General features: G+C 41.0%; 1 protein-coding gene across 1 annotated transcript in view; it reads left to right on the forward strand.

The window, feature by feature from the left end:
* The first annotated feature begins 353 nt into the window (after window positions 1–353).
* Window positions 354–17346, forward strand: part of BEST3 (bestrophin 3) — a 34604-nt gene continuing 17611 nt past the window's right edge. The window contains exons 1-7 of the mRNA XM_025883359.2: window positions 354–477; window positions 2229–2398; window positions 5494–5588; window positions 6053–6286; window positions 15422–15576; window positions 16746–16823; window positions 16912–17064. Of these exons, the coding sequence (XP_025739144.1) occupies window positions 2247–2398; window positions 5494–5588; window positions 6053–6286; window positions 15422–15576; window positions 16746–16823; window positions 16912–17064 (867 nt within the window). The 5' untranslated portion in view covers window positions 354–477; window positions 2229–2246. The remainder of the gene's footprint in view (window positions 478–2228; window positions 2399–5493; window positions 5589–6052; window positions 6287–15421; window positions 15577–16745; window positions 16824–16911; window positions 17065–17346) is intronic.

Below are 17346 nucleotides of genomic sequence, written 5' to 3' on the forward strand. Positions count from 1 at the left end.
TGTCCCGATTCCCCTTTTTGCCCAGTGAAGCCTCTTCAGAACACTTTAGGGAACAATGGATCTTTCTTCCTTGATCCCAGGGTAGAATCAAAATGAAAATAACAGACTTAAAGGGCCCAACCTCCTTCACGTCACCTCCGACTTCTCATTCAAAGGGGTACTTTGGGCGGCAGGTGGAGTTATAATTATAGAGTAGAAAAAAGCTACATCAGCAGCTGTTGCTTCTGTTTGTTCCCGGCTATAACTGTCATCAGTGGGCAAATTGGCATAAACAGGCCTCCACAAGTGGAAAAACATTTAACTCCTGGACTTGTCACACTCCGGGTCTTCTCGGTGGCCAAAGAAGGAAAGAAAATCTGAGTGTGCATGAGCGAAGCGTGAAACCGAGCGCAACACCGACCTGAAGGCTCCTCTTCAGGGGGAGCCTGAAATTGGAAGATTTTCTTTCCTGTCGGAGACTCCAAACCCAAGAAATAGGTTAGTGCACAAAGAGTACCCATGCATTTTCATTCTGACCTCTACTCTATCTGATCTTAATTTTTCAGAAGGCTGAAACAGACGGGTGAACTGTTAAAGAAAGTGGAGGACTGTTACCTAAAACGAGGCTGCCTGTGAGAACAAATTATGAAATGGGCTTAATTTATTATGCTCCTCTCCCCCAATTTTGGCTGTACTCACATTAGACAGAGAGACAAAGTAAAGACGGGAAAATGAGACTGGTTTTGTGGCATGGTTCCTGTCCTCTTGTAATGCCACTTACTTATGCCAAGAAGCCCCGGTTTCTTTACGAACGTCAGTGATGTCGAAGACTTAAGTTTGTGAATATAGTGCCAGAGTTTTATTTCTTTAAGGGAAACAAGGCAAATTAGAGTTGGATTGTTTTCCCACCTCTGAATAAAGACAGGAAATTTTCTTGTTTGTTTTTTTTAAGATTTTATTTATTTATTTGTCAGAGAGCACGCACAAGCAGGAGCAGTGGCAGGCAGAGGGAGAGGGAGAAGCAGGCTTCCTCCTGAGCAGGGAGCCCGATGCGGGGTTCGATCCCAGGACCCTGGGATCATGACCTGAGCTGAAGGCAGCCGCTTAACTGACTGAGCCACCCACGCGTCCCAGGAAATTTTCTTGTTTAGATAAAACGTGCGTTGCAGGCTACTTCATGTAAGAAATCTGCTAGAGGATTTACTTCCTGTGTCTAGCCCAATTCTACCTAAAACCTAAGTAGCTCTATAAGACCCTCCTCATAGATCCTTTTGAAGCAAAAAAGATTTCAAAGAAATTTCATGTTATCTGTATATGCTCCACGTTAGAGAGTAGTGGGGCAGGATTTTCAAACAAAGATTAGTTCAGGGCCATCTCAGAACTTGAATGTTTGCTGTCTTGTTGAAAAGCAATGGAATTGCAGAGAACTCACTGGAACGAGGCATTGGGGTCCAATTCTCATCCTACTCACATCTATGGAACAGATCCAAGTAGAGAGAGCCCAAATAATGGCCTCCTTTTGGTCAGCTCCAAACAGAAAGTGAACCTCCCTCAGTATTTTATGCATGACTTTTCCTTGGGGAAAGCACACCTATCCTACTACCACGGTGGCCCTTTCTTGTAAAGTGTACACAGTGCTTACCGTGCACTCAGAGCCCCACTACAGAGGTACCCACATCCAACTAACGCCACCAAAAGTGACCCATGAATTAAATTCCCATAAGAGGCTTCTTTTCAACAATTTATCTCCTGATTTCTAAGAAGAGAGCCATAAGATCCCCTTAGGAAATTTAAGGATGAAATAAATACTTCTTTACATACTTTAGCAAATAAAGACCCAAACAGTAAGTTTGGCCAGTGCTTTTGAAAATGTCAATTAATATAGCATACCGATACCCTAAATCTTCCCATGAATTAAGAAAATACATGACAGGTGATACCACAACATATTTCATATATCATATTTATTCATTCAAATATTACTGGGTGATGACTATAAAACCTGAAAATAATATTTAGAAATCGAGGCAGGTTCTAATATCACTTTTTCCAGAGACTACTTTCCTCCCCTTTTCTACCAAAAGATTTAACGCAGAGATGGTGCTTATCTCCAAATTCCAAATCGTTTAAACAGAGAAAGGCAGAATGGGGAGATGGCTGGTCAGTGGCTTGAATTTCTTTGAGACATAGACTTATGCTGAATCTTAAACATTGCTTTTTACTTGTGTTTTGTCTTCTTGCTCTTCTAGAAAAAAAAGCTCTCCAAGATGACTGTCACGTACTCCAGTAAAGTAGCAAATGCCACTTTTTTTGGATTTCATAGGTTACTCCTCAAGTGGAGGGGCAGCATCTACAAACTACTGTACAGGGAATTTATTGTCTTTGCTGTTTTTTACACGGCGATAAGTTTGGTGTACAGGTACCCTCCTTTGCATGTCTCTTATACGGCCATCAAATATCATGTAAGAATACAGTCTCAAAAATCTGAGCCTTTGGTTGCCGCTGACTTTTGCATTATGTAACCTCCTCCTTTGCATGATCCTCTCTTGCCTCTTCAACTCAGGACAGAGTATTTTAATCCACACCTAACCGTGCTTAGGATGCTAAGTAGACTCTAACTATCATATTCAGGTGGCTCTCACTCCCGCCCCACGTTAATTGATCACAACGAGGGATTAGTCATGCTGCCAGAGCTTTGCTAGAGGTACAAAAGGGAAGATTTATGCGTAAATCATCGCTCAGTGATGATTTTGAATGGCAAAGGCCACAGATGAATAACCATTTGTGCCTATCTGCTATGTCATTGATAATTTCAGTTTATGATTTGACAGCTCATAGCAACTACCCACATAAGTAAGGTGTTCGTGAGTGGTGTATATCAGGCAACTTTCCTTTCTTTTGCCTGGAATGACAAGATCTTATCCCGGATGGTGCCTGTCAATCTTACCAATACCTCAACTAAGCCTGAAAACTAATTTATTTATATCTTCTGAGTTCGGGGCATGTTACATTCACAACAGAAGATGTTTATTCTTTATAACATCACAACCTATGCCTGTCAGACTGACAGAAAATTTGAGAAAAATCATGTCCAAGAAGTACTTTCATGTCTAAAATTATAGTCTTAATAAAATTTTATCAGTAATACCAAGGAGAAGCTTTATGAGTTTTTTTAAATTAAAATTGATGCATACATTTCTACTCTGGGGAAGTTAAAACTTAAGAAAGCTAAAGGTTTTTGAGGCTGTATTTCCACCTTTTCGATGTATTTCAGTTTGTTCTTTCCTGCATACAGATGAACAAATTTGTATTATCATTGCTCCTTACCTACCTTCTTTGCAGCAGCAGGACTCCATCTGAAGAAGAGGGATAGTAATTTGGCCAGCTGATAATTATCAAAAGTAGAATAGGAAGAGCTATTTTGCTGCCTATCAAAAATATCTGTAAAGGGAAAGTTTTATTTACAAACCTCTAATGATCTTTCAGATGTGTCTTATAAATACAATATTATTTGGACAATTTATTTTTGTGTCAACTAATCCTTCAGAATATGAAATGGTGGAAGGCACATGACGTTTCAGAATAATTGTCTCATTAGTTTATTTTTACTAATGTGAGTTTATTGCTGCTACTGCTGCTTAGGATAGAATAGCATTCAGAGCAGCTGCATCATAGCCAGAAATGCTCCATGGGGCCTCAACTTTTGCTCCAGGATCTTATTTATACCCCACAAAATTGTATGCATATATTCCTTCTAAAGACCAAAGTGCTTACATTTATAACTATGATCAGTTGTGCAAATCATTCTTTGTTTTTTCAAGTTCAACTATAAAATCTTGTTAAAATAGATGTTTGATCTTGATTGAAGGTATACCAAGATCTATAGGCTGAATTTACCAAAAAAAGCCAAACATACTTGTAGAAAAATATAGACATAGTGTCATTCTCATGTGTACTAATCCTGTTTTAAAATTCTATTATAAGCAAATAATTATACTCGGCAAAAATCGTAAGACAAAGCCAGAATTCATTTCTTTGATTATATCTCTTTTTACTTTTGGATGAACTTGACAAAATCATCATTTTAGTACTTTCTAGCTAGTACACTTTCTATGTAGCTAGTAGCTGAATATTTTTTCCTCTGGCCAATTATTAATAATAACAACCCCTTTATTATCAATTAAGTATGACACCATATGTTAAGTAGTTGTATATATAATATATTCTTTAAGCCTCATAACATTCCTAACACATAGGTATTATTATCCCCATTTACCAATGAGAAAACTGAGGCTCAGAGAAATTTAAAAATAGGTTCCAAGTCCAAATCTGTAAGTGGCAGGTCTGGGATTCAAACCTGGCTTCGTCTGATCTTATGGTCTGTGCTTTCCATATTTAAATCCTTTTTGACCATTTCTATTTGAGTATCAGTAACTGTTCTGGCTGTGACTTGTCATTGGCATGACCTTGATGGGCCTGTGTAACCGGTTCCTGACTTGAGAACTTCTGACACTTCCTCCAAAGCCGAGGCGGGAACTCCAAGCCCACCCTGCACCCCAGACCCCTCTGTAAGCACCCGCTTTTCATCTGCAGCTGATTGATGGCTCACTATTACCTCATTATCCCTCTGCTTCCTGTATCCAAGTTCTACTGCCTCAAACAGGCCTTTGGCACATGTTATAATGGATTTCCCAGGGATTTCTTCCTCCCTTGGAACAGCTGTTCTCATTCTTTCATGCAAATTCATCTGTGTTGCTCCTCTTTCTAGATCTTGGCCATTACTATTAACTTGCCTTGAGACCTTTCTTCTGAATCTGAATCCCCTCCCTATAATATAAACATCAATAATAGTTTCATCAAACGAATTTCTGTCGAACAATACCAGAAAATGAGTTTTGGTCAGATCTGTAATATAAATTTTTATATTTATATTATGTAACTATAAAAACTTTTTACTTCTAGTTATATCTGTGTTGTTCTATATTTTAAGTAATTGTAGGCTGTAAAATAAACAGTTATAATATCCTTCGAAGTACAGCACATATAATCAAGAATGTGCTAAGTAGCATATTCAGGAGAGAGTAAGACCAGGATGTCAAATTTAGGGTTATTATTTAGTAATTAACTTAATAACTGTAATTCACTTAATCAAGACACTCTTTTTTTAAGCCTACCTGATGAATAATTGAAAATTGGACCCTTTCATGAGGTATTTTGCTCTAAATCCAATGTATTCATCACATAAAAGCTTAAAATATAAAGTATCTAAAAATAAAAGTTAATAAACCCCACTGTCTAATGGCCAATAACATTTATGTATTAAAAACATTGGTACTTGAACCATTCAGCAATTAAAAACTTTTGAGATACGTCAGCTTAGGTAGGAAAAAACGTTATTGCTCCTTAAAAATAATTACAATTATTTGTGCTTAATTGTTTGCACTGAATATCACTTGCAAAGCAGGTGCAGAAGTATAATATCATAAAGGGCTGTGCATTTTATTTTTGCTCCAGATTGTTACTTACAGGAGCCCAAAAACGTTACTTTGAAAAATTATCAATTTACTGTGACAGATATGCTGAACAAATTCCAGTAACCTTTGTGCTTGGTAAGTATAGGTCACACGCAGAATGCAGCCACACAGCTGTCTCCGTTAGGATGACATGGATGACTCTGCATGGGAGTGTTTCCAAGCTGGGAGGCATGCCTGAAAAGCCACTGCTTTGCAATAGAACCCCAACCACCCGCAAGGTTTGCCTTCAGGGCTGCTTTGGCTAAATTAACACCAAACAAGTTTGAGGTCATCATTTGTTATTGGACAATCAAGCTTCCTCTTCACTAACTGTCCATTTTTGCTGTCAATATTTGAACTCTAATACCCACTTACTGGGTGCTATGGCATCGCCAGGCACAAATTACTTAATTTTTTTCTTTGGAGGGCAAATTCATAAGATACAGATAACAACATATTTTTACACCCCAATCCCTAAAAAGGCTGAAATTCTGCTAAAAGCATCAGGGTCAACATGTCTGCTGTAAGAAATTGCTTTAGAGTTTCCTGTTATTTTGCAGGGTTTTATGTTACTCTGGTAGTGAACCGATGGTGGAACCAGTTTGTGAATCTGCCCTGGCCAGACAGGCTGATGTTTCTCATCTCTAGCAGTGTTCACGGAAGGGACGAGCATGGGCGCCTACTCAGAAGGACATTGATGCGCTACGTAAATCTCACATCTCTGCTTATCTTCCGTTCTGTGAGCACAGCTGTGTACAAAAGGTTCCCAACGATGGACCACGTGGTTGAAGCAGGTAATTCTGAATGATTTTGCCCTCCATGGACTACACTCAGCCTGGATGGGAACCTTCAAAATTCCTCTGAAATTTTCTTTTATTTATTCATTCATTCAAGAAACATTTATTGATGACCTACTATGTGCCCAAAACAGTCTTAAGAGGCAAAAATTAGTAAGACATAGTTACTGCTCTCAAGAAGTTTACTTGGGGGCAAAGGAGGGAAAGTGGCAAATAGTCAACTTCAAAATTAAGTGGCAAGGAGTCACATGGCCTTTAGGTAAATATACCATAATAATAATTACCATATTTATTAGAACCATTTTAATATTATCTGACCCTTTCTAGCACTGTATAGTTTATCCATTTTCATAAATATTATTTCACTTGGGCCTCAAAAAATAAATAAAACATGAGAAAGGTAGGAAGATTCAGAGAGGTTGTGACCTGCCTTGGATCAACAGCTAATTAGCAGAAGAGCCAGAATTATAATTCAGGCTTGGAAATCCTAAGTTAATATTTTTCCCAAAACATAAGTAGATTCTAGTAGGAACCAGCAATGTGAGTTTTCACCTAGGCACTGTGGCTCTGTTGTCTCTCTCTCTCACTCCTCAAAGTAGATGGAGTTGGGGGCGCCTGGCTGGCTCAGTCTACAGAGGGTGCAACTCTTGGTCACGGGTTGTGAGCTCAAGCCCCACGTTGGGTGTGGAGATTACTTAAAAAAAAAATCTTAAAGAAATAAATGCAGTTATTCAACCTGGACTCCTGGACACAGTATGCTGAGGACAAATCACGTTGGAAGGATGGTTCTCTTTGGTGTGTTAATATTTAGGAGAGAAGCTGCCCTCAATGGGATGCGGATTAAATGAGATCATTGTTGGCAGGCACTGAATAAAAGTTGGTTGTTGTGCTGGGTTGTTGTTAGTCGATCTGATAGTCTGTTGTGATATATTAATGAATACATATTTAAAAACCATGAGATGATTCTGCCTTTATATTGAGTATAGTCTCAAATTAGGTTGCTGTATCCAGTCTCCTTCTCTGAAATGGCCTTGAAAACAGATTTTTTTTTTTAAAAAGATTAGTATTCTGGGGCTTTTTTTGGAGGTCTTTATGCATGGGCATAACAAGCCTCCTTCTGACTTCAGTGACTCAGTTGGTTTGTGTTGAGCCTCTGACGGAGGACAGAACTGACGGAGCCAGGAGGGGCTAAAGCCTGTGTGGGTGCCTTTGTGGCCACCGCTGATATCACAGTGAACATGTCCCTACTGTTCTCGTTCACTCCTCAGTGTTCTCACAAAAAGCAGAAAAGGCGGTAGTTGGACAGCTTGTGCCCCCAGGAACATAAAGTTTGTGCATTGGGCAGCGGGGCCAAGGTTCCGAACCACTGCCCTCGAAGCTGGGGGAGCCACTCCAGAGGCCGGGTCCTTCCTGACTGCCCACGGCCCGCCACATTGAGGGGTTACCCACTCTGTGGACTGGCAGCCGACTCACCAGACCTCTTGTTCCTTTCCCCCACAGAGAGGGCTGACTCAGTGTGCACACGGGCTCAGTTTCCAAGCTCCCCGAGCTGGACACATGCCTCCGCCACTGTCTGACTGTCCTTGGCCTGTGCCAACGTTTCTGGGAAGAACAGGAAGTTCAGGGATGGCGGAAAACATTTGGCAGAGGCCCTGAGCCCAGAGCCAGGGCACCTGCTCCGCCTGAGGGCAGAGAGGGCTGGTAAGTAAAGCACAGGGGCCCCAGAGGGGCTGGGGCAAAGGCTGGAGGCAATGTTGAAAGCACAAGAAACCCTACTTCCTGTCAGGTGACTTTCCTACATAAAATCCCCTCTCAGAAAAAGTACATGTTCTCAAACCTCAGTGCACATTAGATATTATTAAAAAATCAATATTGCTAAAAACACAGATTCAAGATACCACCCCCAGAGATTCTGATTCAGCAGATCTGGGGTGGTGTCCAGGAATAAATGGATTTAACAAGCCCCTGGACACTCTGAGGCAGGGAGTCCCTGGATCACATTCTGAGAAACAATGGGTTTTAAGGCAATCAGAGTCTCCCTCTAACCTCTGCACCTGCCTTCATGGAGGGTCCCTGCCACAAAGATTCAGGACTGGCCAGGAGGAACTGAGTGAGAGGGCGGAAAGAACGAAGACCAGCATCTCCTTCTGAAGCATCTGGCAATCCCTTGACCGGAGCCGGATGAGCTAGGTCACTCATCTGCTCATCCCCCAAACTTTCCTTGCTTAATTTTAAGTTCGACAGTCAAGTTCCAATAGCCTGGAAAATTAAAAGGACCAAATGCACCCCATGGGGGTAATACATATGCTCTGATGTTACAGGTTAAATTTCTCAAATTAAAAATAAAATGGTTTCATTTCTGCTTACATGAAAAGAGAAATAACAGAGTGCAAAATAATATCTATCATGCTAAAAATTCCCTAAACTAGTCTGTTATCAGTTATTTACCAGAGTAGCTGTAACAGAAGCATCTCTATCATTTTGCCTATTGGCAACAAACCTGGCCTGGAAAATTCCAGTCATTCCAATCACCAGCCCTGGAAGATGTCATTCATCTTAGGTCAGGTGCACAATCCAGACCTTCTGCCGATTCAAGCGACGGCCTTAATTGGGTGTTAGCATTATGGAATGAAACTGAATCAAAACATTTTATCTGGTGTTTCACAGTGATCAGGAGAAAAAAATATTTCTCTCCAAAATTACTCACCAGAAGCACAAAAATAGGTAATGGGAAATTATCTACATTCCTCTAAAAGAAACGTTACTAAAGCTGTTGCTAAATCTGTCATGCATTTGCTTATTTAACAAAGATCTACTGAGTGTATATGATATGCCAGGCACCGTGCTGAGCACGGGAGCACAGCTCTAAGTGAGAATAGATCTGGTCCCTGGACTCAAGGATCAGTAAAGATTGCTACAAATCTTTGCTCACATGAATCATTTTCAGAGACAAGCACAACTGTATTTACAGCTGAACTTTATATCTCTACATTGCATTTCTCTTTCTCCAAAATCGGTTCCTTCTGTGCTTGGTAGCCCATAAGAGTGATTAGAAAACCATAAAATTTGGGGTGCTGGAGTGGCTCAGTCAGTAACGTGTCTGATTCTTGATCTCAGCTCAGGTCTCAATCTCACGGTCATGAGTTCAAGCCCCACATTGGGCTCAGGCATGGAACCTACTTAAAAAAGAGAAAGAGAGAGAGGAAAAGAAAAACAGTAAAATCTGAGGAAGGGGCACTATTCAGTTTTCTTAAAGCCCCAGAATCATAATGTGAAGTTCCTTGAGCTTCTTCTATAATGAGAGAGCCTGAGGAGACCCCATCAAAATTTTTATCGGCACTTATGGTTAACAGACATTAGTACAACTAAGCAAACTCCTAGTTGTCAAATGGCCTTTGAGACACAAGTTCTACCTTTAGATGCACTGGCCAGAAAGCTAGCCCTGTACTTAGATCATGTAACCTGTGATCTTCTCTCACTAAGCAAAATCGAATGGATGTTGTATAGTATTGACTTTCTGCCCTGTGGTCTGCTGTTCAAGTTCCTTCGGACGCATTCCATGACGCTGGGGCTCCTTGGTCTCTGTGAAATCTCTAGCTACTCTGAGCTCCAGAGAGATGACCAAGGGGTTGGTGGTATTCACGGCTGTGCCAGTTTTTATTCTTGGCTGAACTTTTACAACCTGAATCAGTTACCCCTATAGTCTCACATGATGCGCCCAGAACAGACAGAACATCATCCTGTGAGTGAAACTTAACTCACTTATGCACACTTGCTCTACACAGGAGAGAAAGTGCACGGTGGAGCTAGCCCTACTTGAATTAATGCCATGGATGGGTAGTCTCAGCGGGTCAGTGCTTGAAAATCCCACACAGTTCTAAAAGTTAAATCAAGGCATCCACTCACTGTTTCTCAAAGTATGATCGTAGACTACATTTATTTATCAAGGGTACTTTAATTTTTTAAAGATTTCATTTACTTATTTGACAGAGAGACACAGCGAGAGAGGAAACACAGGCAGGGGGAGTGGGAGAGGGAGAAGCAGGCTTCCTGCTGAGCAGAGAGCCCGATAGGGGTGCTCAATCCCAGGACCCTGGGATCATGACCTGAGCCGAAGGCAGACGCTTAACGACTGAGCCACCCAGGCACCCCAATCAAGGGTACTTTAAATTGCACGTTCCTGGGCAGCTGGTGAAATTGGAATATCTGGGGCTTAGCACCTCAGAATCCCCATTTCAAACAAGCTCCTGGAAACACTGTAGGATGTTTGACCCACGCTGAGAATGCTAAAAATGGCACAGCAATTCTGTGCACTAGGGTAGATGTTCCTAAATTTTGTTGCAATTTAAAATCACTAGGGGTCTTTTAAAAATACTGATGCCTGGCTCCCACCCCCAGACATTGGGGTTCAATAGGTGTTTGATTCAACCTGGGCAGTGGGAGTTTTAAAAGCTCCCCACCTGACCATCCTAATATGCAGCAGAGTTTAGGAAGCACTGTACCAGAGCATAGAGCACACTGTTAACTCCTCCAACCTCACCAGCAAGTCACCTCAGGTCTATTCACTCCGGGCAAATGAAATTCTGGGCCACCTGGACAGGTGAGGATTAAGAGCACTGATTTGGGGGGTGTTATTTCCTGTGTGTCCTGTGTAGAAGGCAGTGAACTATCAGGGGACAGGGATATGGCTGAGTAGAGATGTTTTACCCATATCAGGAAAAGAGAGAAGGTTCTCTGTCTCTGGTCAGCATTGCTATCCTAGAAACTGATTTTACTCGACCAAATCCTATTTCAAGTTTTTCAAACTATGGGTTGTAACTCATTATTGCGTTCTTTTTTTTTTAAGATTTTATTTATTTATTTGACACAGAGAGACACAGCAAGAGAGGGAACACAAGCAGGGGGAGTGGGAGAGGGAGAAGCAGGCTTCCCGCCGAGCAGGGAGCCTGATGATATGGGGCTTGATCCCAGGACTGTGGGATCCTGACCTGAGCCAAAGGTAGACACTTAACGACTGAGCCACCCAGGTGCCCCTCATTATTGGGTCCTTAAATCATTTTAATGGCTTGCAACCAACATTTTTAATGGGATGGAATGGAATAGAATAGAACGGAACCGATCAGAAAATATCAGAGAGCATACCAGCTGGAAGAACCAATCATTGTTTGGGAACCCCTGTGGTTCATGGTTAAAAAAAAAAAAAAGTCTGACATCTTGCTGTGCACAGCATTTCACAATGTGATACCATCTCTCTCCCTCAACCTCTCTTATCTCCATCTGATTTTTCCAGTTGACAAGTATTTCTAAACCTCTACTGTTGAGTTTAAAGGAGCGCTGTAGTTGACTCCAGTGGCTTTGTTCCATTCATTTTGAATGTACAGTACAGAGATGAAAATGAGCCAAGCACACTGCAATCTTCCTGAAAAAGTCATCTCTCTGAGAAAGGCTCAGATGCTGAATGCACAACTTTATCTTTCAGAAAGAACTGGCAATAAACCCATTCTGCCTTCAGGTTCTGAGATGCCGAGCTTTTAGTTCTTCTGCTAATAGAGTCTCATTGCACTTGCACACTCTGCTTTAAAAGCAAAAGACATCTGCCTCAAAAGCAAAAGACATCTGCCTCAGCTTCAACTGAGGCAAAATAGACCAACTGTACAGCAGACAAAAATCTATAAAGACTGGACAATTGTTTATCAGTGGACTTAATTAGGCCTTTGGCTTGAGGGCAATAACATTTTGCCTTAAAGTAGGAGGTCCTACTCTATCAAATCACAATTCAAGTTGCCATCGTGTGGGTGTGTTTTACTCTGATTTGAAATATTAAGGTTTCTTGGGATAAGTAGAAAAATTGCTGAGCAAAGCTGAACTGGCCAGAAAGCCAGAAGGAAGAGAAAGCAAGAGAAGTTCTGGGCACATGTAACGGCAAGATAAAATAGCAATGTCAGGGCTGTGGATAGGGCCCGAGGGTACATGGCATGGAGAGTGACAGGTCAAGGTCACAGGGTTGTGTGAGGACCAGCCCAACTGACAGGACTACCAAACTGTGGCAGATCAGTGCCTGTGGATCACACAGTCCTAAAGATGAGGGAAATGACCGCATTCTGAGAAAGATCATTGGTCTCTGGTTACAGTGGCCTGAAGTCCTGATAAAGGTAGCATTCCATTTCATAATAAACGTTCTCTCAACTGATTTGACCAACAATCTATATATATTTCCTTGTATTTGACCAATGACTTGATTTCCAAAGACAGGGTTAGTTTAGATAAGACATGTGACCCTGTGGGGAAGAGCAAAACCACCGTGCCTGTGCACTCTTGGAGGACATATTAATGTCTGGTTTGTCACCCATCTTCCATGGAGCCTAGCAAAGTACTCTGTACCTCTGGGCTGAAAAATTAAAAATCACCAGCTTTCCTTGCTCTGCATTTCCCCTTCCAGTTGGTGGGTGTGCTACCTAGGGGAGGAGCTAACTCTAGCTTTAGGGTCTGCCCGGAATAAACCCTCTGCATAGTTACGTTCTGCTAAGAAGCCAAGAACTTGCGAGCACAATGTGATCCATACTCTTGAATAAAAAATAAGCAGAGGTAAAGTTATTCTTTGGTCAAATGACAGAGATTGCAGCTAGTATATAAATGGGGTAATTTTTGAAAATTGCAGTAAAATCCCAAGAATATAACTGCTAGCCAATGGATATGAAATATCTGAGAATAGGCTTCCAGGTAAAGTATGAACCACTGCTGCAAATCTTTAAGTATAGATCCAAGACAAGTCAAGTGTATTAACTTCTTGTAACAAGGTTCAATCATGCTCTGCAAGTCTTTAAAAAGAAAAAGAAAAAAAAAAGCAGAGTATCTGGATCAGGCAACAACTTTGAGATGCACTGAGAAACGAGAAGAGAATGATCAGGCTCATTATTTTTGACATCCAGAGGAAGCCCAATTCCTCAGACACGGGCAGAACCCTTCTAAACTAATATAAATAACCTGAGCATTATCTAAAACGAGTCTCCGGTTGGTAAATATTGGCTTTGTAGTTGATACTAGGTTTACTTCAAATACTGAATAAATAGAATCTTCATTCAGCAAGGTAGTGATTTTAAGATTTTATTTATTTGACAGAGAGAGACACAGCAAGAGAGGGAATACGAGCAGGGGGGGATGAGAGAGGGAGAAGCAGGCTTCCCACTGAGCAGGGAGCCTGGACACGAACATGAGGCTCCATCCCAGGACCCTGGGATCATGACTTGAGCCGAAGGCAGACACTTAACTGACTGAACCACCCAAGCACCTGCATCATTATTTTTTAATAGCAAAAAAATTAAAACTTAAATGTCTATTCAAAAGAGGACTAAATAGAACATTGTATATGATTAACCATCAAAAACAATGATGTTGCTCTGCATATATTAAAAAAAAGATCTCCAAGATATAATAAAAAAATAGAAACAAATGACAGATATGTATGTAGTGTAAAGCCATTTGTGTTCTTAAAAATTAAGGCTGTACGATATTTCTCTGGAAAGATACACAATACACTGGTCATAGTGATTCCTTCAGAGAGGGAAACTTTGTGGCTGGGAAAATGAGACTAACTCTTCTTATTAATATTCTTTTGGCCCTTTTGGGTTTCTGTACCATTTGAATAACTCAAAAATTTTTTAAAAAGTAGAAAGTCAAGTGTAAACTGTAAGCTTTTAAAGTACATATTTGAGGGGCGCCTGGGTGGCTCAATTGGTTGAATGTCCAGCTCCTGATTTCGGCTCAGGTCATGATCTCAGGGTCATGGGATCCAGCCCCACATGGGGCTCTGTGCTCAGTGGGGAGTCTGCCTGAGATTCTCTCTCTCCCTCTCCCTCTGCCCCTGCCCCCCCCAAATAACTAAAAAATAAAGCACATATTTGTATGAACAAACCCTGGTACATAATAGACATTCAGCAAATGTTTGTTAAATAAACCTGCTCCCATATTTCTCCTCTCCTCTTACTCAAATCTCTTCTTTCCTTGGTGTGCAGGTTGGCGGGGTGGGGCGGATAGCTAAAATTTCATAATGTATTATGCCTTGGCACTTCCTGAGTGCTAAGTATGTGCTAAGCATTATGTTAACCTCTTGACATGCAGTCATCATCTCAGGTAATTTTGCAACGTCCCTGGGAAGTAGATATTATCATTTCTCTTTTACACCTGGGAAAACTGAGGCTAGAGATGTCACTGCAAGCTCAGGCAAACTGTGTTATATACATGCACACACACAAATAAAGACTGTAAAAAATATACTTTTAAGATATGCTGTGGGCACTATGAAGATCATACACTCATTGCCCTTCCAAAGGGTCTTGGCAGGAGAAACTTTTATGTATGACATTCCTATAATAAAAGGCAACAGAGAGCACAGTCTGGGAGGTTTGAAGGGGAGAAATCCCAGGGGAAGGAGAAGACAGGCATCAAGGAAGGCTTCACAGAAGGGGACCTGTTTGATCAGGACTGTGAAGGGAGCGAGAGATCAGGAGGAAAAGTATGTGATTCATGGTTTCCACGCTATACTAAGTGCTTTGTTATGTTAACACCTTTTATTCTTTTAATCCTAACATATTTTTTTTAAGATTTTATTTATTTGTCAGAGAGAGAGAGAGCACAAGCAGGGGGAGCAGCAGAGAGAGGGAGAAGGAGGCTTCTCTGATGTGGGACTCAATCCCAGGACCCTGAGATCATGACCTGAGCCAAGGGCAGACGCTTAACCGACTGAGCCACCCAGGCATCCCATTAATCCTAACATTTCTAAGTATTCATGTTCCCAAATTTAGATGAATAAACCAAAACCTAAAGAGGAAACCTTCCCCAGATGTTCTAGTCCACATTTAATGTCACCTTACTTCCTACTGGCCATCTCTATGACGGATTACCAACATGCCTTGCCTTATATATTATTGTTAGATAACTTGTGTGTGCACTCACACATACACACTCCTTATCTCTAATACAAGTATAAACTACTTGAGGCAAGAACCTTCATTTTATGCATTTTTAATATCTCCCCATTGTATGCTCACATAGTAACCATGAAAATATTTATGGTAAATGTATTAGTGCTAAACTAATTCTGCATAATTACACTATTTTTGTTTTGTACTAAAGGTTTTATGACAACAGATGAAAGAAAATTATTTGACCATCTCAAATCTCCTCATCTGAAATACTGGGTTCCATTTATCTGGTTTGGAAATCTTGCAGCTAAAGCCCGAAAGGAAGGTAGAATCAGAGACAGTGTTGATCTGCAATCATTGATGACTGTAAGTACATCACAAACCATCAGTATAAGATGCTAATCAAAGACCAACAGGCATCTGGATGTAACAGGTTGTTCTGGTTCCAAAGGAACCAGAAAGACTGGGCTAGTATCAGAACCCTCAACATGCAGGACAGGAATAATACATAGGTTTTAAGTCATATTGATTGGTGGTGGTTGTTTAGAAACTCTGTCTAAACAGAATTAGGCTTTGTAATAGGCTCTGTAAGAAAGTGTCCCTTAATCGATTAGCAATTGCTGCCAAGAGTTCTGAATGATCTGGTGCCCACGTGGCATATTTACCACCCCTGGCTCCAGGATCCTAGAATAAAATCTAGAGTACAAATAAACCTGCCCAGTCAGTTCCCGCAAACTGGAATTTCCTGAGGTTAAGCCAACTTTTCAGATACTCCAGGAAACAAAATGATGTTTTCATTAAATGAAATAACCCTGAGTTCATCTGAGAAACAAATTTACAGAAGGGCTAGATAGACATGTACCATGACAGTCTCCTGCCTGAATTAGGCAAAAATGGGTGAATGATATAAAAATAACTCCTAAATTAACAGAAACTCTTCTTCCCAGTCTTACATAATAACTTATACATGACAAAGGGGGGAAAAAATCAATAGATTCGAGTCCTTCCTGCTCCAAAGAGAGATATTTTCTATTAAGTGTTGTAAAGTCCTCATTTGAGGGGGTGGGGGCGTGCAGGATGTACCTCTTTTTTTCTAAAATCTATAGTAAGCATGTTTTCAAAAGAGGTAGGGAAACAACAACAAAAAAGTCTGCTCTCCACAGAAATTTACCAAAATGGATAGAAATGACTTATTTAAAATATTAACCCCTGCCTTCCCATCACCACTTTGGGCCAATATACATGTTGGAAATTATGGATGCAACAGAATAGGGGATAGTTATATAAAGTCCTGATTTAATATTTTTTAAAATGTCCAACTGTAGTCGTCCTTTTTGCATTGTGGAATGATGTTGATTGTCATTTTCAGAATTTTCCTTTTGGAGTTGCCTTCTGAACCAATTACCAGCCTTACAAAGTCAGCCTCATCATTTACAGACATTCATAAAAGCCACAGCCATATTATGAATCCCAGGAAATATTTATTGCAACACCCATCATTTTAGTAAACTGTGTTTTATCTGTTTTTGGCTTAGGAGATGAACAAATATCGCTCTTGGTGCAGCCTCTTATTTGGCTATGACTGGGTTGGGATTCCGCTGGTCTACACCCAGGTATCAAACACTTCGCATGTGGTTTTTCCTCGCTACTTACTGCGGGTGCTGGGCGCCGGGCTCTCACTCAGGCTTCTCCCCATCGCAGGTTGTCACGCTGGCTGTCTACACCTTCTTCTTCGCCTGCCTGATTGGACGCCAGTTTTTGGATCCCACCAAAGGTTACGCGGGGCATGACTTAGACCTTTACATTCCAATCTTCACTCTCCTGCAGTTCTTCTTCTACGCAGGATGGCTCAAGGTAGCCCATGGTCTCCGTGCCTGAGATCCGCTCTGTAATCCCTGTCCTGTTCTACACTCTGTACCCTGGTCCTTTACTGAGTCACTCGTTCAGGAGCCCTTAAAAGGTAGATTTAACATTTAATTGCCCAGAGATGTCATTATTTTTAAAGTAGGGATTCAAGAGGTGGTGAGTACCGCATTACAGCAATCTGAAGCGAAGAGATTACAAGAACACTCTTTTATGGCTTCTGATTTTTGTAAGTCTTTGTGTGCTCCCATTAAGATTATAGTAATGTAGGGG

This window comes from Callorhinus ursinus, unplaced genomic scaffold (genome assembly GCF_003265705.2).
Source record: "Callorhinus ursinus isolate GAN/ISIS: 27379988/994484 unplaced genomic scaffold, GSC_fseal_2.0 scaffold14, whole genome shotgun sequence".
Taxonomy (NCBI): domain Eukaryota; kingdom Metazoa; phylum Chordata; class Mammalia; order Carnivora; family Otariidae; genus Callorhinus; species Callorhinus ursinus.